Source organism: Hemicordylus capensis, chromosome 2 (assembly GCF_027244095.1).
Source record: "Hemicordylus capensis ecotype Gifberg chromosome 2, rHemCap1.1.pri, whole genome shotgun sequence".
Classification (NCBI taxonomy): Eukaryota; Metazoa; Chordata; class Lepidosauria; order Squamata; family Cordylidae; genus Hemicordylus; species Hemicordylus capensis.
This window is the reverse complement of record NC_069658.1, coordinates 62,144,625-62,165,594: the sequence shown is the minus strand read 5'-3', so window position 1 is coordinate 62,165,594 and position 20,970 is coordinate 62,144,625. Positions and strand designations below refer to the sequence as shown.

The 20,970-nt window shown below is 50.4% G+C and overlaps 1 protein-coding gene and 1 long non-coding RNA gene across 7 annotated transcripts in view; one reads left to right on the top strand and one right to left on the bottom strand.

Annotated features, from left to right (window-relative positions):
- Positions 1-1,462: 1,462 nt before the first annotated feature.
- On the bottom strand, positions 1,463-11,866 carry NR2F1 (nuclear receptor subfamily 2 group F member 1). Of its 2 annotated transcripts, none has more exons than XM_053303806.1 (3): positions 11,036-11,866; positions 7,914-8,441; positions 1,463-2,435 (listed from the first exon to the last, which is right to left on the bottom strand). In XM_053303806.1, exons 1-3 carry the CDS (start codon positions 11,466-11,468, stop codon positions 2,155-2,157), a joined length of 1,242 nt encoding a protein of 413 aa, XP_053159781.1. In that variant the 5' UTR covers positions 11,469-11,866; the 3' UTR covers positions 1,463-2,154. The 2 variants fall into 2 exon arrangements, with proteins under 2 accessions (XP_053159781.1, XP_053159782.1); XM_053303807.1 differs by lacking the exon at positions 11,036-11,866 and adding an exon at positions 8,872-9,731.
- A 3,547-nt stretch (positions 11,867-15,413) lies between these two features.
- Positions 15,414-20,970, top strand: part of LOC128348153 (uncharacterized) — a 115,501-nt gene continuing 109,944 nt past the window's right edge. For 2 of the 5 annotated variants that reach the window (XR_008317968.1, XR_008317966.1), the window contains exon 1: positions 15,420-15,559. This is a non-coding gene — a long non-coding RNA (uncharacterized LOC128348153). Of the gene's footprint in view, positions 15,560-20,970 lie in introns of all 5 variants that reach the window. The other 3 variants (XR_008317963.1, XR_008317964.1, XR_008317962.1) reach the window with 3 other exon arrangements.

Genomic DNA, 20,970 nt, shown 5'->3' with positions numbered 1-20,970 from the left:
GAATATTTAAAAAAAACCCAAGCGGGTTGGACTGAAGGATCTTGTTAATGCAACAAAAAAAAAGGGGGGGGAGGAGAGTGTAGACAGCAAATTAACAGAAAAAACATTGCTAGTGACTCCTCCAATTGAAAATCCTTCCTCATCCTGGATGTGTTCGGAAGACGAGGGAGAGAGTGGAAAACGGGAGTGGGGGGGGGGACACGAATGTTATTTTTAAAGATCCAGCTTTATTAATACGTTAAGAAAGAGCTCCCTTGGCAGTGTGTGTTCTTACAGCTCCGTCTCAGATCCTATAAAACATTAATGCACTGAAAGCTATTACAGAGATCTGCAGCGGCCAGCTCCAAGCACTGGGAAAGCCTTTACCTTCAAAAGGGGGCTCCATTCTGAGGTACATTGGGCGGGGGGGGGTAAGGGGGGAAACTCTTGAAAAACCTCTTCGATCGTCATTTGAAGGAGACATCGCATTAGGATTCAAGGAGAGGCATGCATGTGCCCCTAGGAATAGGGGCACATGCGTTTCCTTGGGTCTGTACACAAGACCAGACATATGCATCGAACTCTCTGGTTTTCATGCACACAACATCATCACCACAACCCTAACCCCTGATTTCGCTTGCGACTACCGTTTGTACAGGGGGAGGGAAAGGAAGGAAGGAAGGAAGACCCATACATTTTGACTGAGCCCCCTTACTTCCGTTAACCTCATAGAAACAGGAAACCACAAAACTTAGGGAAGCTACAAAACCTAGAGCTGGAACCCATGGCAAAATCACCAGTTTTGTACCCATGTGCACACCAGGAATAAATCTTGCACGCCGGCTATCCCAACATAGTGCGGGGACATTATAATGCAGCCAGGGAATAATGTTGGAGTTCTGACCTGGAAAAGGACAAAGCAATGCTGCAACTTAGTGGAAACTTGTTTCCAATGTGTATCCCGAAAGATGGACACAGAACGGTTGGGAATAGCTATAGACTAAGGAATTCATCTGACTCCTATTTCGTCAGCCCCCCTCTCCAGGCTCAAATAAAGACAGCCAACTTGGGAATATTAGGAGATATGTGCACTTTGCCAGCAACCTGTAAAGGTATATATTTGTTTTAAAATACACCCGCCCCATGAAACTCTGGCAGAAGCTCTAAATTCTGGATGGGGACAAAACCAAACCATCTCACCCCAAACCAAAATGGGACGTTTGCTTCAAGGAACAAGACTCATGGACTGGCATGGGGCCTTGGTGTTGATGTTGCTGGGTTGCTTTTTTTGCTTTTTTTTTTTTTTTTGCTAAATTCTTTTATTTTTGTTTAAATTCTCACTTCAATTTTAATTCTTGAAGAACAGCTTCGACAACATATATCGCACTCATTATAAGAAGCAAAGGGTTATATCAAAAATTATTAGTATAGAATCACAGGAAACCTGGTTTGGAACCAGAAAAAAATACAAAACAGATATAGATACATACACACAGAACAATTCCTTGTTTTTTTTTAATAATTATTTGGAAAATGTTATTTCCCCCCCTAATTCTGGTTTGTTTCTTATGGTGGTTTTTTTCCTTTATGCTCATACGATGTTTTAAATTTTACAAAAAAAGTGAAAATAAAGACTAATATATTACAAAATGAAGAACAATGTTCGTGGTAAGTATTTGACTGCGGGTGGGAGCCTCCCCCTTTCCCCCCACTACACCAGTCAATTCTGCTTCAGTTTTGCTCTCTCTGTGTTTTGTTTTGTTTTGTTTTTAAACTGTGTGTTTGCTGTACAGACGATATCCACCTCAGTCCATCATAAATCCAGGAAGGTCCATTCTAGTCTCCTTTGGGGTTTATATTAAAATCCCTTCGGTCCTTTTTGTTTTGTTTTGCTTTAAGTTTCCCATCTCTGTGTTATTGTTTGTTCCACAAGCACGAGGTGTCCTTTCCGCCTCTCAGCCCGGGTCTGATCCTAAGCGAGTCTTTCTTTCAGTGTCTGAGGTTTCTGATTAGATGGGTGGGTGGGAGGGTGGGTTTGTCTGTCTGTCTGTCCTCCTCCTCCTCCTCGGGACCCCCCCAGCCGTGCCGCGCGCGCCCCCAGCGTGCCTGGGTCGCCCTAGGGCGCCGGGTGCTGGACTTCCGCGGGGTCTCTAGCGGGGGAGGCCGCGAGGTGCTCTAGGAACACTGGATGGACATGTAAGGCCAGTTGAAGCTGCTGCCGGAGAGCAGCATGTCTCGAATGAGGGTCTCGATGGGGGTTTTACCTACCAAGCGGACGAAGAAGAGCTGCTCGATGACCGACGAGGAGACGGTGCGCAGCGAAGGCAGCCGGAGGAGCAGTTTGCCGAAGCGGCTGGGCTGGTTGGGGTACTGGCTCCGCACGTATTCCTCCAGGGCGCACTGCGATTTCTCCTGGAGGCTCTCGATGTGCGCTGCGTCCGACAGGCCACAGGCATCTGTCCAACCCCGGGGAGGGGGAAACAAGCGGGGCAAGACAGTTAGCCAGCGCTGGGCACGGCACCCAGCCGGCCACGTCCCCCCCCCTCACCCCGCACCCCTCTCTCCGCCGGACCCCGCCCCCCACAGCCCAGCAGCAGCAGCAGCAGACAGGAGCAGCCCAGCAGCCGCGACCCCAGCCGCCCCCTCCCGCCCCCTCCCCCTCTCTTTGTGTGGCTTCCTTCACCTTGCAAATAAAGAATGCAAGACGCGGAAAGGCAGCCGCGAGCGAAGCCGGAGCCATCTTTAGACAGCCAGCCCAGCCAGCAAACCGGCCCCAGCAGCCGCCAGCAGGGCCAGCTCGAAAGGGACGGTGCCTGGGTTGCTGCTGGCTCGGGCTGCGTCCCATTGTTAGCCCGCAGACAGACAATGTCTCTCCACCGCCCCGCGACAGACAGACAGACCGACCGAGCGAGCCAGGCGGCCATGGGGGCTTCCCCCTCGCCCCCTCCCCAGTCCTCTTCCCCACCCGCCTCAGCAGCAGCAGCAGCAGCAGCAGCTCTAGGCAAAGGCTGCAGGGCGGAAGAAATGGGGCCAAGCCCGCGCGTGCAGAAAGGAGCTCCCAGCCAGGCGAGGATTTGGAATCGCTCGCACGAAAGGCGGCTGCCGCTTCCATTTCCGAGAGAGGGGAAGGAAGGGAAGGAAGGGGGGAAGTGGGGGGGGGGGGGAGAGCGGCTCTGCTTTGTCTCGGGATCTCCCCGATCCAGTAATTGAAAATTGGTCACATCTCTGTAAGCTGTATAATCGTCGTTGCGAGGAAGATGGCTCAGTCCGTCGTCTCCCCACCTCCCGGCAAGCCTGTGCTAAGCAGGCGGCTGCAGCTGCTCTTGCTCGCTCGCACGCACAAAGCTGCGCCAGCTGCACGGCCTGAACCCGGCTCGGTCGGTCTAGCTAGTGAGGGAGGCGTGGAGGTGCTCAGTCAGCTCCAGCTTCGCAAAGCAAGAAGATCCTTCACTCCACCACACACAAATGAGCTTTTCTTCCTTTCTTCCTCCCTCCCTTCCGAGAAATAAAGAGACCTTCCTTCCTTCCTTCCTTCTCTCCCGCCCCAATAAAATAAACATCCATATAATATATGAATGGGTGGGTGGGAAGAGGAAGTCGCACACCTAAAGGGTGGATTCTTCGACCCCAGAAATGCCTTTTCCCTTGTTCAAACGCACGCCCTGGTTTTCTTATATTATTAATAAATATTTCAAAACACCAGGATCACACGCGGGCAGTCAGCGAGCAGGACTGTTTAGCGCAGATCAAAGGTAGCTTTGGCTAATATATAGATCTATACATGAGTTAATCGCAGGGTAATGGCCCCCAAAAGGGCGTTACAAAATTGTCAGTGTAAAATGATGACCCTGGAAAAGACACTCCAGATTATTCAAAACAAAGGAGGTGGGGGAATTCTGTGGCAAGTGGATTCCTCACCACCCCACCCCCCGTTTGTTTGTTTTTGAAGTTGGGGATCTTTTCGTTTCCAGAACTGCCTTTGACGAAGATTGCCCAACACCTTCATCTGCCCTCCTCTGGCCTCCAGCGAAAATAGTAATAAACCATACCATAATTCAGGCGCTTCTGAGGAGAAGACCCCTTTGACCCCAGCTACGGACTAAGGAGCGCTTAGATGTACAATTACCCACGCCCGACTGTTGTGCGAATCCATACTTTTACCTTAAATGCAGTGATCAGTTGCAACATCTAAAGGTGGGGTGGGGGGCGCGCGCACACACAGAAACACACACACAGCCGAGGCCTGCCTTTGTTGGCGGTCAATCAAAGAGAGCCCCTGGCCTTCTCAGATGGTGATTGTCAAAGATCACCCTCTCCATTTCCCCCTCTCTCTAAAGTCTAGCTAACTAGTTAGCTGTTTCCCAGGTATTCCTTGCCCATTTATGCCAGGGGCTTCCACACAAAAAGTCAGGATTAAAGAGCCCAATAGACTTCTGGGTAAATGTCTTCAGAGCCCCCCTGCCTCGTTCCCAGGGCTGGTCAGATATTTCTGTGGTCTTCTACCATAAACCTCCCTTTCGGCGCAAGACCACGGGCTGAACCTTGGCAGAGGGCATGAACAGAAAAAGGCCAAGAAAAAGCAACCCTGGGATCGGTCTGTGTCTGTTTTCCAGAGAACATCTGATTAAATGCCTCCTCAGCCTTTTTTTTAAAAATGCTCCCTTTAGGAGGTCGGTTTGGATTTTCTTTAGCCACCCTTCCAATAAACAGGGTCTAGTTTGGGGGATGGGGGGGGCCTTGTAGTTCCAAGCAAACGTGTCTAGAATCCGGGGATGCGTTCAACCTCCGCAGCGTAAGAAGAAGATCTGAAAATTAATTAAACAATCTATGCTATCTGATCGATTAGCTGATTGAGTTGAGAAGAAATAGACCAAAGAAGGAAAGCAATGCATATTCACCTTTTGTGAATTACATCTCAGCAAGGGTGGAGGGAGAGGTGGCAGCGAGGGGATGGGAGAAAAGAGGGTTTAGGTGGAAATTGTGCGTGTCCCACTTTTTAAGGTGGTCATATTTCTTCCTGCAGTCATTATTTCTCAATATTTCTTCCACCAGTCTATGGCAAAGAAATGATGTAAATAAATAATCATTACTGTGCAGCAGACGCCAACCTGAGCCTTTGTACTACAGGGAATGTATTTCATGTAACGCATCCAAGAGAGTTTAGTGTTGAGAAAATATAGATGTAATCAGCTCACATATAACGAGAAATCAAAGTTCTTATGGTGCAGGAGATAGATTTATTGAACTGATCTTTTCTAATTCCATCCCTCCCTGGGAGATTTGATATATCAAAGTTGGGAGGTGGGCGGGCGGGGAACCTAACAACCTTAGAAGGGTTGAGAGAAGTTTGAAAGAAAGGGACACCCCAGACTAGTTTCAAGTCGGAGTCATTCATGGGACGGGCTCCAAACTTTTGTGGATGAAAAGTAACATTATCAAACGGTGGTGTTGTGAGGGCAGGGAGGGAGGGGGGAAATTTACAAGGCAAACCCAGCATCACTTCCAAAGCAGCTTAAATACTGATCCCTCATCTTCAACACCACTGATTTGGAAGCAGGTCTCATTTTGCCTTTAGGATCAGGTTGTTGAGTTAAAGCCCCTGAGACCAGGTGGCTACAAATGTCTTTTCCATCCATCAAAGTTTGCTTAAAAGTTGGATGACTTGGCGAAAGACTTGCCATAAATTACCCTCTGGCTAGCAATCAAAACAAGATTAGGCCCAAGTGGAAATGGAAATGGGTGTAGATGAGGTCGGAAGGGGGTGTGTGGAGAAACGAGACCACTATAGTGGCAATTCTTCTGCTTCTCTATTTCTGTGCCCACCCCCTGCACCCGAATGCTGCAAAATATTATTATTATTATTATTATTATTATTATTTCCGTGAAGCTGGGGATTTCCTGAACTGCACAGCCGTGGTAAAAAGTGTCATTACCTACAATTACAAATCAAGACATACAGACAAATATAAACGCAGAGAACCGGCCAGAATTTGAGAAAGAGGAAAGAAAGCTTCTGTTGGGGATGTGTGTGCGAAGCGAACCCTTCGAGCCAGGGGCCTTGGGCAGTGGAACCAAAACAGCAATCCGTTCTCTTTCCTTAACGTCTTGTCCTAAAAGCTGTATTTTCCAAACCAGTCTGGTGATTCTCGCCCATTGGCCAGTTTAGATCTAGCCCCCCCTTCCGCCTCCCCAATGAATAAAGGGGTTAACAAAAAAAAAAAAAAGGCACGGGAGGACTCTCCAGTTAAATCACCCTGAAAAATGCCACCAGGGTCTCTTCTTGTCAGTTTTAGAAAACACGTTTCCGCTAGCAAAAGCTCCTGGAGATAAAATGCACCCCAATGTCTCGGTGGCTGCTCCGTAAATCTCCCATTTGTTTGGAGCTCTGCACTTGATCCTCAGCAAAGAAAGAGCCCCTGCCTCCCAGCACTCACTCCGGGCCTGCATTTTCAGCCAGAGGAACAAGGGGGGGCAGTCACAGTCCACGTCTCCCAGCATCACGCATACCAATGAGATCCCCTTGTCTAAATAAATTATCCGATGTTCAAATCGATATTAATACTACATTTGCTACATTATAATATTGTGCAAATTTAAGAGTCATTTGACTACAATGTAAATACTATTCCTCATGCATGAGAGGCAACAACTCCTGATGGATTGGCCCGCTCCAAGCTGGGCTATCTTTGTTCCCAAAAGCTTTGTATATCACCTCGGTCTACTTTTGGTTATTTAGTGGCATGCAAACCTGAAGGGAAGGGATTTTTTTTTTTTTTTAGTTTTTAAACGGTGGTAGAGCAACACTTTCTCTTGCCAAATGCCACCACACACCTTCTTATCTTTGGGTCTATTTCCTCTCTCTTTGATGTTTGTATATTTCTCTTGTGCAGGTTACAATAATAAAGGATGGCTTGTACTTATAGGGTACTGCAACCTGAGCACTTCAAAGGAGACATTAATGCATCATCCTGCAAAGTTAATTTGAACCATCTATCATAAGCAAAATGGCTAACATGCACGTTACCCCCGCCTACCCTTAATTTGATATTTTTGCAGGCAATCTGTTACATTTCCCAATATTTGCGTGGGTTTACATTGTTTCTTACTCCACCCCACCACCCAAGAAACAACAAGCAACACAGCTGCAGGTTGATGCATGCAACCCTGAAGCTTAGTGTAAGGCCTTTCTGCCTCTCATTTATTTATTTTATTTTTAAAGAGGTAAGGGAATCTTTTTTCCTAGTGCTGGAATCTATTTTTACGAGCCTCACTAACCAGAACAACTGCAAATATGAATGGTTTCCGATAAGGGGCAAATCAGGCAGCAATAAAGCAGTATTATTTATGATTTATTTGTACTACTGCCTTTCTTATTTGAACGAGCTTCGGCAGGAGCTCTTTCTTCAAGGCCTTTTAAGCTTCCTTCCTTCCTCCCCCCTCCCCCCTCTCTCTCTCACACACACTCCAGATGTCAAAAGGAAAGGTAAGGCCAGAAACGCAGGTTTGAAGCCAAAGGCAACCTCCTACAATGAACGCAACAGAGTCGGATCGCCCCTTAGGTCTGTCAATTTCACCCGAGGCCTACTGCGAGCCACCAGACACACCGGTAGGCCCAGCCGGATCAACACAAGGGATGAGCTTTTCAACCTGACCTCTTCCAAGGAGGGCGTGCAGTTTTGCCACTGGGGAAGCTGTGCGTGCATGCGAAGGGAGAGGGAGGGATCTCTTCGTCCCTAGTGACAGCCGAGTTTGGATCAGGAGTGTCCCGAAGGAGGATGCCTGCAAAGGCGTGGGGGAAAGAGTGGGGTGGGGAGGGAGGGAGGGGGGTCCTGGCTGCCCTGACCGTGCTGCTGCCCGAGCTGATGCCGCCACCTTTCCTGGCCTCCTCCTCCTCCGTCCTCTGCCCCTTCCCCCGCCTCAAGAGCTGCACTGACCTGACGTGAAGAGGACGATGGCTTTCAGGCAGCTGTACTCGGCGGAGTCGACGTGCAGGGCCTTGAGCTTCTCGACCTGCTCCTGGAAGATGCGGATGTGGTCCATGAAGGCCACCACGCGGTCGGCGGACATGGGCGAGGCATGGAGGCCAGCGGCGGCCAGGAGCGGGGCCACGTGCAGGGGCATGGAGCACTGCGCGGCGTTGAGGACAAAGAGCTCGCTCCAGGTGAGGCGCAGCAGGGCCACCTGGTCGGTGATCTGCAGGTCCGGGAAGAAGGGGATGTTGCGGGCCCACTCGACGGCGCTGAAGAGCAGCCGGGCCGCCAGCTCGCAGATGTTCTCGATGCCCATGATGTTGTTGGGCTGCATGCACTGGCTGCCGTAGCGCGACGTCGGGTAAGGCTCGGCCCGCAGCAGCAGCGAGATGTAGCCCGACAGGTAGCAGTGGCCGTTCAGCGGGTCGCCGTTGGTCAGCGCGTACTGGCCCGGGTTCGGCTGGCTCGGAGGCATCCTTCCTCGCTGAACCGCTGACGAAAAGAGGGAGAGAGAGAGAAAAGGAGAGGAAATGTGCATCCAGCAGCCTTGGCAAAACCCAGCCCGCCAGCCGCGCACAATGCAAAGCCTGCTTCCCACAGCAATACACACACACACACAGAGGCACGCTCGCTCGCTCGCACATCCACAGGCACACACAAATCTGAGCGGGGGGGTGGCCGATGCGCACAGTGCAAGCCCCCCAGCCTGCATTGTTGTGCAAATGGGACCTTGCTGCTGCTGCAAGACTGCCTTTCAATAATAATAATAATAATAATAATAATAATAATAATAATAATAATAATAATAATAATAATAATACATAATAGAAAGTAGCCCCTGCCGTATCTGCGAAAGGCAGCCCCCACTTCCAAGTTCTCTCCTCCTCGCTTTTCCAGACACCCAGGCAGCCATCCTCCTTACCCTTCAGCCAACTTGAGCGCTCGGAGTTGCTGGGATGCCAAAAGGCCATCCGGGAAAGCCTCTGCTTTATTTACCAGTTCAGAGTCCCTCTTAGCAGGCAGGCGCACAAGTGCTTGAAAGGGCTGGCTGGGGAAGATGCCCCGAGCCTTCCACACTACTTCCTCTTCCAGCCAGCTTCCCAATCCCCCTGACCACTTAACTGGTTTTAAAGAGAGAGAGAGAGAAAATCAGGCTAAGCAAACTCTCTCTTTCCCTACAAAGTTCTCACTGTTCGAAAGAACAGGACTGGGGAGGGAGCTGTTTTGTGTTGTTGTTGTTTAAAAAAATAAAAAATAAAAAAGAGGTTTAAAAAAATTTGACTTACAGAAGCCAAACATGAGTAGCAAAGAGGAAAGGGCACTATTCAGTTCTTGCCTGCTCTACCGCAGCTGCAAAAAGTCTGCTGCCCACTGCGTTGCCCAGTGAAGGCACACGCTTGCAACACCACCCCCCTCCCCAATTCATTAACTGTCCCAACCCAAAACGTAAGCATGCTTGGAGTTCCTAAAGCGGAGCAAAGTTTGTTTGTGTGTGCCTGCGTGTGTGTGTGCCTGCGTTTGGTTAATCAAGGCCAGCAATTCAAAGTCATGGCATGTAAACAAAGGTAACTTGAAGCTAGTGAGAGCTATTTCTAACACGCAGAAAATTAATATTTCCCATTTTCTTCCCTGTTTCCGGTTGTTAATCATAGTTTGGGTGGGAGGGGGGAATCTAATATTACTATCGAGCTGTCAGTATCGCTTCCGCTCTCCAGATTATACTCCCAAACTTTGTGTGTTTAAATTAAACGCAAACACAGCTCAAAGACGGTAAGACTACCCCCCCTCTCCAAACACACCACACACACTCACACACATACCTTTCCAGAGACCTCTACCCTGACAACTCTAAAGCTAACTATGAAGTCATCAATTTTAAATAAATTATATTTTTTTCTTGTGGCACGAGGAATGATGATGATATTATTATTATTATTATTATTATTATTATTATTATTATTATTATTATTATTACCATCTCCACTCCACAAAACTGCACTAATGACTTTTAGTTAGGACATCTTTAAACAGAGTCAAGAAGCTTAGTTTTAACTGTCGAACTGTTAAATAAATGGATGGGGGAAATAATAGATACCACACACACTACTGCAGTACATCTTGCCGCAGAAAAATAAAATCGGATTAGGAGGAAACATTTTTTGGTGTTTTGCTTAACCCACCCCGCCAAAAGCAGCCCTTCGTCTGAAAAAAAGAGACCTGATCTGAGAACACTGGAGGTGTTCGTCTTGTTTTCAAACGAGGGGTATCACCATTCCAGAGGCAGACTTCGGCTTTATGCGAAAAAAAGAACCAGTCACTACGCTGTGGGTTGCAACTGGGATACAATATTGAAAGAGACGGTGGAGTTTGATGGAGAAATCAAATGAGCAGCATGCGGGGTGGGGTGGGGGTGACAGGACTGTAAAAACACGGATCGCTCACAAACTTTCCTTTGAAAGCACGAGGGAGTCAAAACAAGGCCGGATCTTGCGAGGGACAGCCTAGCAGACCGAGAAGGTGCAAGGAAGCAGCAATGCAAGCAGCAGGAGTCACACTCCCCCCCCCACTCCACCACTACTAATATTTTTAATTCCCCCCCACTACATACACACGTCTCTTTAGGCTCTGGGGATGGGGGGAAAGGAGGCTGCTGGACATGGACCTAATGCGAAGTGCTGTGATTTGCCTCCTTCCTTTTTGTGTGTTCCCCCCCTTTTTAATGGGGGGAGATAACAAAAAGAAATGGGAGAAAGGTCTATTTTAGGTCTATTTTCACCCCCCCTTTCCCAACAAAAGAGAAAAAGAGAGAACCCCCTGGTTACAAGAGGGGTTACAAGATTCAATGAATAATAATAATAATAATAATAATAATAATAATAATAATAATAATAGTGATAGTGATAGTAATAATAGTAATGAAAGTCTGTCTGAGGAAGGCAAGAGGAAGTGTGTGGTGGAGGTTGAGGAAGTGGCAGGGGGGGGGGCCTTGGAGGAGGGGGAGGGGGCGCCAGCATCCCTCCCCCCAGCCCCGGATCTCCTCTGGGCACACACAAGCAGGCACAGAATAGGGAAGAAATCATATTCACCTTCCCGCCTCATGCCCACTTTGAGGCACTTCTTGAGGCGGCAGTACTGGCACTGGTTGCGGTGGTGCTGGTCGATGGGACAGTTCCGGTTGGCCCGGCAAGTGTACGTTAAGTTCCTGCGGACGCTCCGCTTGAAGAAACTTTTGCAGCCCTCGCAGGTGAACTGCCCGTAGTGCTTGCCGCTGGACTTGTCCCCGCACACCACGCACTCGATGTGTTGCTGCTGCTGCTGGCTCTGGCCCCCGGAGCCCTGCTGCTGCTGGCCCTTGTCGCCCGGCGTGGACGGGGCGCCCGGCTGGCTCGGCGTCTGGGGCGTGTGGGGGGCCGCCGAGGCCCCTTGCTGCGGATCCCGACCCGGCTGAGCTGCTCCGGTGGGGCCGCCCCCGGCCACGTCCTCTTGCGCATCTCGCCAGCTGCTAACTACCATTGCCATATCTCGGCCCACGGAGGAGAAAAAGAGGGGGGGGGGTGCCGGGGAAGAGGCCAGGAGAGGAGGGGAGCGGGGTGGGGTGGGGAAGGGGGGTGGGGTGGGGGGAGAAGGACGGCTGCTGCCGCTGCCTGGAGCTGGGGGGGGCAGAGGCGAGGGATCGGGGCTCCTCCCGCCTCTCTGCTGCTGCGGCCGCTGCCGCCGCCTCTTAGCTGCCCGGGCTGCCGGTGTCTTTCTGCTTCTTTTCCCAGCCCTGCCCCCCTCCTGCCCTCCTTCCTTCTCGCCTGCCCCTCTCTCGCTCTTTCCCCCTTCTCGGACTCGGGGGAGATCCTGGGGGGCAGAGGAGCGCCAGAGGGCTTCTAAGAGAGCCCCCTTTCCCCGCTGCTTCCCCCCCTCGGGTTCGGGGCTGGTGCTTTGCCTTCCCCCCTTCCCTCCCTCCCCCCCCCAGCAACGTGCCCTTTTTTCAAGTTGCAAAACCAGCCAGGGCGAAGCGGGCGGTGGGGAAAGGCATTCAGGAGGGTCACCCTGGGGAGGAGAAGGAGAGGCAGAAGCGGGGAAGGAGGAGGAGGAGGAGGAGGAGGGAGAGCGGGAGGAGGAGGAAGGAGGCGATCGGCTGGCCGGACAACCGCCCCGGCCACCAGCCAGCCAGCCAGCCGCACGGTCCGCGGGCTAGGAGGAGCACGCACGCCCGGCAGCCAGGCAGGGAGCCCCGAGGAAGGCGCGATCGAGGCGGCGGGCGCTGCTGCTGTTGCTGCTGTTGCTGTTGCTGCTCCTGCTGGCGCTGCTGCGGCCGCCTCCGTCGCCGCCGCCACTGCAGCCGCCGCTGCTGCTCGCTGCCGGGGCCCGGCCGGGCTTGCCGCTGCTGCTGGATCGTTCCCGTCGCCGCGAGGCTGGGAGTAGAGGGAGGCCGGCGAGGAAGCGGCCGAGGCGCGGCTGCCGCTCAGGGCGCGCGAGGGTCGGCCGGGGGCCAGGTCCGAGGCAGTAGCGCCGCGCAGTCAGCCATTCAGGGAAGGCGCTTCGGGAAGCCCCGGCGACCAGCAGGAGGAGAGCGCCCAGTTGGGGAGACACTTTGGGGGTCTCTTGCCGCCGCCGCCGCCGCCGTTGTTCTCGGCCGTCCCTCCGCCGAAGCCGCCGCTGCCTCCGCCGCTTCTTCGCCCGGCTGGCTCTTTCTCTCCTTTTCCTGTCTTAATTTCGGTGGGAAAGATGCAAAGGCAAGCTCCAAGCGCCTTCGATTTCGCCCAGCCGACGGATCCCCAGCCAAGTGCCAAAGCAAAAAGCGAACATGGAGAGAAGCGAATGTCACACGCGAAGGGGAGGGAAAAAGCCAAAGGAGAGAGAGATCCAAAGTAGGTCGAATAAATAAACCCTCTTCTTCTTCTCCTGGCGCCTTCCTCGCTCGCTTCTTGCCTTCTTTCTTCTGCCGTGCTGGTGACAATAATCACTGGAGATCGCCCAAGAAAACCGTTCTTATTTTAATTTTTTTTTAAGGAAAAAAAAAATTCTTTTCGGAGGAAAAAAACAACAACACAAAACCTTCAGCAGCCAAGAGCAAAACCCTCCCCCCAAATAATAAAAAGTGTTTTAAAAAATGGACGATATGAAGATGTTAAAAGGCGTCCGCTTTGCTTTCTTTCTTTCTCTTTTCTTTTTTCTTTTCTTTTAAGTTTCCTCTCTCTCTACTCTCATGGAGGAAGGAAGCGAAAGGCACAGAGAAAAAGAAGGGTGGAAAAAGAGAGGAGAAAGAAGGAGATGAAGAAAAAAACCTTCAACTAATAGAATATGCAAGAAAGGAGAGAGAGAGAGGTGTAGAGAGAGAGAGGGAGAGAGAGAGAGGGAGAGAGAGAGGGAGAGAGAGAGAGAACCAAAAAATGAATGCGTTTAAACGGGAAGACTAGCAGAGCAATGTTTCCGAAAGGGGGATCTGCGCGAATGTCTGTATATAGTGAACTTTGACACTACTATTGAAACTGACACGTTTCTATGGAGATCGCTGCCTTATATGGAGCTCATGTCAAGGAGCCAAGAGAGGGGCTGCTGGCAACTGATAATCAAAGGCGACTGACTGGTCAGAGTCCTGAATTGGGGGGAGAGAAAATGGGAGGCTAAGGTTAGCCAAGCCTCCTTCACTCCATTGGCTGAGGTCTCTTCTCTCTCTCTCTCTCCCTCTCCCTCTCCCTCTCTCTCTCCCCGCCGCCTTTATTCTTTGCTACCTACTGACTGAGATGGGAAGGAGGGTGGGGGAGGGAGGGAGAGGGAGGGGGTGAAGGGAAGAAGGGAGGGAGAGAGAGGGGGGGAAAGGGAGGGGGATTCTTCTGACAAGCACAATTTACATTGAGATCGCCCTGCTCTGCTATTTACTTTGAGACCTGATTAGTATGGGTCGTCTATGGTCACACACACAGACACACACGCACGTTAAAAGAAGGGGGCGGCGGGAAAGAGATGCATTGCGATAGGGGGAAAAGGAATTAAAAGGAAATTATTTTGGCTCATTCTAAAAAGTTTTGTTTTTTTTTAAAAAATAAACAATTAGATTCCTCTGTGTGTCTCTTTGGGATTTTTTTTTTTTTTTTTTACTTTCCCTTCAAAAAAACTCTGATTAGGAATTACAATGCTTGGATTGGATTCCATTGTTTAATGACTGGAAGTAGATGGCTAAGGAGATTCCATAAGGAATGTAAGTATTTAAAAATACATTTATGGTTCCATATGTTCCAGTTCAACACGCCCCTCCTCCCCTCCCACCACATCACTGGCTCCTTTTCCTCACTCCAAATGTTATCCCAGTGTTTTATTTTTTAAAATATGTTTCATTACCGTCACTCGCACAGAGTGGAATTCGCCTGGTCAGAAATCAGCACCTCAGAGAAATTTTCTTCTGTTTTACTTTTCATTGGTTTTTTTTTTTTTTAATTAACGTGCCCCCCCCATCCCTTTTCCTTCTTCCAAAAAGGTTTTGAAACAACCTCAATAATGATGAATATATAACAAAAATAAGTGTTAGTTTTTGCTGTGTCTGGAAGGATCAATGCTTGTAAAGGAAAGTTCAAGCAACAGAGCGAGAGAGAGGAAAAATGTGAGTTTGGAGGAGTGTATGCTGGGAACAGAGGAGGGGGGCACAGAGAGCCGCTTCCCCAGCCTTAGTGGGAATAGCTGGATCGTACTGCCATCTAGCGGACAGGAAGAGAGCGGTGGAACTGCAGTTTCCTTAGCTCCCCCTTTCTTCTCTAGGCAAAAAACACTTGCGCTGCTGCTGAAGGAACAGTAACCCACTATATTATTTGAATGGAACTTTCTCTAGCTATGCTGCTTCCCACCCACCCCACTCCAAATTCTGCATGTGAGATGATTCCCTTCCATTGTAATAATTTCTCATTAGCGTTTGAGTCTATCCTTCCATCCAAACGCCTTCAGTCTCTCTTCTTCTTTTCAATATTTCCCGTCTTTGCAAGTTTGATAAGTTTCTCCACCAGTTGGGACTGGGGGAGCCGGACACACGTTCTAAAACGCGACAGTGTTCTCTAGGGGAAGCAGAGGGGGAAAGCCAAAGTTGTGCCCGTGGCTTGGTGGGCTTCTTTCTCAGTCGAGCTTCTAAAATCTTAGGAGCCAGTTGGCGAGGAGAGAGTCCTGGAACAGAAGACACGGTTTGCGATTTGGTGGGGGAATAATGAAGAGGGTGGTTTTCTCCCCCACCCCCCGCCACCCCCGAGCCATCAGTTTTCCCTGCCAAGCCGTCCCTATTGTAGATTGCATTGATAGAAAGGGATGTTATTGACTATGCAACAGTGAGGCTCTCTCTCTCTTTCTCTCTCTCCCCCAATAAACTCTCGATCCTGTCTTCTGGTGGTCACTGAAAAGGTGAAACGAATAAGATTAAATCAGAAAGATTCGGGGGGGGGGGCGGCTTTCTGTGTATATCATCTAAGATTTTAGTCCCGGATTGTGAAGAGGCAGAGAAGAAGGAGAAGGAGAAGGAGAAGGGGGGGGGGGAGCAAGCAGCTCCATGACAGAGAAGCAGCAGCTCCATGACAAGGTTTCTTCGGAGTCCGGACACTCTCCAGTGGAAAGCAACAACCCTCCATCATCATCCAAGGCAAGTAGCTTTTCCTTTCTTTGCTCCGGATTTCTGACGGTGGGGGAAGAAGGTTTGAAGCTGCGATCACGGGGATCTCTCCCTCCTCCCGTCCTGTCTCCTCGGATGGAGTTCCACCAAAGCAGCAACTTGGCCAGGATAACTTTTTAATCCCCCCCGCCCCCCCTGCTCACCACCTCCCGGTTCCCCTTCAACTCTACAAAGAGGCTCCAATTCAGGGCCTGGTGGAGATTCCCCAACCAGATTTCTTCTGAAAGATGTTGGAGGTGGAGGTGATGGAGTTGGGTGGGGAAGAAAGCCAGTGGTGGTGGTGTGAGATGTAACTAGTTCTGGGGCAGATGCAGAACCTTCCCAATTGCCCTTATCCTAAACTCTACTAAGGGTGTGTGTGTGTAAGTTTCCTTGATATCTAGGGGACTCATACAGCAGTTAATGGAGAGGTTCCTGTCGGGAGAATGAGGGTTGGTTTTTGTGTGTTTTTTTAAAAAGGATTCAGCCTGCTGGGATGGGGAGTAAAGCGATGAGCTGGGATCTCTCCATCTCCAAAGCCGAGACTTGTGATGGCGAGGTGTGCTTAGGAAAAGGTTAAGCGGTCCAGTTAGTGGGGCTGTGTATTTTCTGCCATGATTTTCCATCTCCTGAAGAGGGACGCCCGGGTTGCCTGCAGACTGGTGTCAGCCTGCTAATGCTGTTGTCTTTCACCTGCTTTGTTTGTTGTTTGATCACCTAATGAAAAGATCGATTGCAGCCTGTTTATCTGGGGGGTGGGGGAGTGTCAACAGATTAAAGGGACAACAGCGAGATCCACCGAAGGGGGGGGAGGAGAGAGATTACAGTAAGGAAAGGGCCATATCGTATATTTAAATGATTGCAAAACCCATCTCCAGTTCAAGATACGTTCTGATGGTCGGAGACTGCTTCCCCCCCCCTTTTCTTTTTTTGCATCAAAGTTACTGCTTCACCGTCCTTCTAGGAGGGTATCAAATCGTCCCGATTTGAACTCTGTTTTGCCAGGATAAACAGAGGCAAAATGTGGATAGGTGTTATGGTGGGTCCTCAAGGAAATCCCTTCTTTTAAGGAGCGGGGCTTGAGTCTTAGAATGGCCAAAGGAAAGTCATTCAGGCCAGGAGAAAGGGACCCTTCCGAAGGGACCCTTCAACACCCCCTACCCCCCACCATCAGTTGACTCAGACAGCTCAAAGACGGAAACTCTTTTCAATTTCAAAAGCACGTTCATTTCTAAAAAGAACATGATTTCAGTGTAATGGGGAAGTCGGCATTTCCTAGCTTTTCAGTAGGACAAGACTGGAAGAAGAGAGGCAAGCTCTTCCTCAGATTGGGGCCCTTATTCTAGCCATACCGTCAGGGTGTTCGCCCAGGCTGCAGTGATAGGACTCTGTGTTTAGGATCTCAGCTTGGTGTCAAACCTCTTGAGTAGAGGCAGTTTGCTAAGCCGGCTGAAAGGCAAATAGCAGGAGTGTTAGACGACATTTTCAGATGTAAATGACACTGAGGGATGGGGGAAGAGAATATGAAAAAATCAGATAAAGGACATCCATGATGTTCTGTGGACATGCAAACTGTGCGTGGGTGCTATGGTGTGGGGGAAACAACACTCCCATGATGCAGAATGTGGCTCAGGCATAAAGACTTTGAAAAGACTTCAAGGGAATCGCACCCTCGCTATTCTGTGAGGGGACAAACGTTATTTCCCGCCTCCACATTTCAGGCCAGGTTTTGTAATCTGAAAGGGACATTTTATGGGGAAGAGCAGATGCAGCCTCAGTTTAGCCCCAGGAACCCAAGCTTTACATCCAAGTAGACTCATTCATTTGCAAGTGGTGGGGCTTAACAAACATTTCGTGTATTTAGGAGAGAAGCGTTTGTGTCTTGTTTTCTCTGGGGCCTCTGTCGGAGGAGGGGAGGAGATGTGAATTCTTTGTGGGCTAGAGGAAAATCCTCTGTATCTGTCATAACTTTGCGGAGCTATTTCGAGGATCACAGTAGGGGTGGGTTAAAAAGGAAGCGTGGAGGTGAAACAACCTGGATTAAAGAGGAGGCGATACTGGAACCTACAGTGGGGATGGGAAAATGCGTGGGTCTAGATCTGTTTCTCTGCTTGCGAAAACTCTTTTTTAAAAAGGCGCCGCCTTTAATATCCTGTATATCGTGGGCTTGTGCATAGTTCTGCTTCTCTATTCGAGCATCCTTGTATGGAGTGATATCACAGGACACAGAGCCTCCAGAGAGAGGGGTGGGGGTGGGAATATGTTACATTCTTTTAGCAACTTTTGAGCAACTCACTCCCTGCTTTGGTAAGAGATCCAGCTGCATTTCGTTACGACATGACATTTGGGAAGTGCTTTTTAAAGCACACATATGCCATTCCCGTTCTACACAGATCAATTTAAAACAGACCCAGAAAGCCATACGGAAGGCGTGCTTTGAATTTCTGTTCTCTCGCTTTCACACACTACCAAGATGCTGGGCCGTTTGCCCCACAAATCAGCTCGCTAGCGCGTCTGCCCGACTCCAGACCAGCTTTGCCTCCCGGCTTTTGGATGCCCCATCCATCAGATAGGTCGCGGCCATCCCCCTGGAGGACTATTGCCAGGCCCTGGCAAATATTAATGGCAGTGAAAACACGTCTGCCTCACCGCACCGCTCCGCTCCACCACAAGCCCCTTCCCCTTGCGAAGTACAACGTGCACTTGCTGCGGGCTCCTGCCCGGATCTTTGGCGGGCCTGAAGGCCGAGCCCGTCAACAAGCCAGGCCTTGGCAGGGAAGCGTCCCCAGCAGTGTCGCTTCCACCACGGGGAGCGGAAGTAGGCCCCATTCACTGTCAGCAGTGCCGGGTCATTCATTGCTGCTTTCCCTGCTAGTCAAGCTGAAGCGACACGGAGTTCCTGTCCTACTCTTCAGAGGATCTTGCTGATTTCTCTAGCATTGCTGGCAGACGCCGCGTTCTACAGGTTCAAGATCTCTCTCTCTCTCTCTCTCTCTCTCTCTCTCTCTCTCTCTCTCTCTCTCTCTCTCTCTCTCTCTCTCTCTCTCTCACACACACACACACACACACACACACACAGTAGCCTCTAGTGAATTCTGGTGCCCCTTTGCAAATAACCACCAGCTTAAATACCTTGTATTTTCTCATTTGTTAAAGGGAGACGTATGAGCACTTCACCATGTGCTGATCCAGGGGAACTCTCAACCAATTTACAGCAATTTGCTTTCACTTTTTTCTAGCTTCCTCTGGAGGTCAGGTGTCCGCTTGTGGGACCTTTCTCAATTTGACACCTGTTTGTATGGATAGACAGATAGACGCGCCATTCATGCAGATTTCCTCTTTTTTCCTTTCTTGCCCAGGAATAAGTGGACCAGGCTTGGGAAAGAAGTGTGTGTGTGTGTGTGTGTGTGTGTCTGTATACACAAAACATCCCTCCCGCCTATCGCTTCCAGCCTCCTAAGCAGACGTACATTTCACCGGTGTCTTTCTGGTGAACTACTAAGCAACTACTAAGCTCCTTAGAACTGCAATCTTACTGCTAGGATGTAAATCCTGCTGAAATCCAAGGGACTTGCTTCCAAGTGAATATGGTGAAAATCGGGCTTGGAGAGAGTTTAGTCACAACTCCACAAGAGGAGGGCGGGAAGGGTGTGTGTGTGTGTGTTTTAAAGTTGCTGGGACAAGGAGGAGCCTCCACAGCAAGTTGAAGCTTTGCAAGCTTCTCTCCTGAGCCGTCCTAAAAAGCCAATCTCAACTGGCGGATGGCTTTAAAAAACAAACAGACCCTGAAAAGAGAAGCGGGAGGGCGTGGGACACAAAGGTACTCCCTGCAGCCTCGGAAGCCAAATATCTCCCCAAAGCCTTTGGGCCTCGCTGCGAGCGAGCCACCCAGCCAGCAGCTTGTATTGTGGGCTTGGCTGGGCCACTCGGCGCCCTTGATCGCCAGCCTGCTGAGTCACCACGTGCTCTCCTCGCGTGGTGGCGCTTGTAGCCAGAAAGAGCCGGTGGCGGGGCGGGGGTGGTGGTGGTGGAGGGTGTCGATTTGGCTACGCATCAGCCAGGAAATCCAAGCAGGGGGAAACTGCGGATGGATCTCGTGCAGCGCAATCCTACACGTGTTGACTGGAAAGCAAATCCCATTGAGTTCCAAGGGGCTTGCTGCAGTGAGCGAAACAGGAGCCACACGCCCGCCCCAGAGCCCGAGGCTGTATTCTGTTTGGCCGTTTCTAGCTTGCTTTGTTCCACGGCCTAAAAGATCAGGGTGATTTTAGCTGGAGTCAAGACAGGAGATGGATGACTTTCTGCAGCTTTCCAGTTTTGCGGTATCATTCACACACCCCTGTATATATACCCCCCCACCCCCCCTCTCTCTCTCTGAGAAATTTCCCCCCGTTACATCCGATCTGTGCAGAAGTCCCCTTTTGACATCTCTGAGACTCTGTCCTCCGGTGCAGACAGACAGAGAGGCTCGTGTGCCCACAGCCTACCAGACAGAACTCCCGAGAACTTCTGCCCAGACATAGAAGGAGATGCGTTAGTATCAGGCTATGCTGGGGGTGAAAAGGGGGACAGATGCACACGAGTACAAAGTTGTCCTCTCGTGTCCTGACAAGGCGATCCCCCGGCTTGCAGAATCATTGCCCATAATGGTCACCTGTCACGGCTCCTATTTCTTTTATCATAGGGATTAGTCCATCAGAAGCTGGGCTAAGTTGGACTCCTCTTTCTCAGGATGTTACCCCCAATCTACTCGGTGTTAAGTTATCGCTTGTCACTCGGTCCCTGGCTTAGATGGTGTAAAGTGGGGGCGGGCGGCTGAAGGCTGGGGGCCGGGCGGGGGGGGGGTGCTCAGGCAATCTAGGCATTGCTGCCGGGGAGGGTCGCGGTAGCATCCTCCCAAGCCCATCCTAAGCTTGGACATAAGCAGCAAACCCCACTTTTTCACTTAAACTGTCAGGGCCGAGATATGTTTATTACAGGCCTGTTCTTTCAGGCTGCTCAAGGACGGGGGGGGGGTGCTTTTCAGTTTAGGGAGGGAAGAAAACAAGTCAATGAAACGAACTGCTCAAGCAGACCATAAAAAATCGTGCGACAGTGGAGCCTTGCTAGGAGGGGAGCATCTGGGGGGCTGAGAGAGCCGCAACGGTGGGGCTCATCAAAAAGTATCCCGGACGGCAGGAGTCTGGCAAAGTGTGTGTATGTGTGTGTGTGGGGGGGGAGGGATCGGTCTTATTGTTAACCCCTTGCACGGAGGCTTCTGAAGCTGAAAGGGCGAAGGAGGAGGGTCTTTTGTCCCAACTGATCCTCGGCTATTCTGGGGGCTCAGGTTGGTGTGAAAAGGACAAAGAGGTCACTTGAAATCGCCTTTTATCTACTCCTCTTTTCTCTCTGGATCAGCAGCTTTGA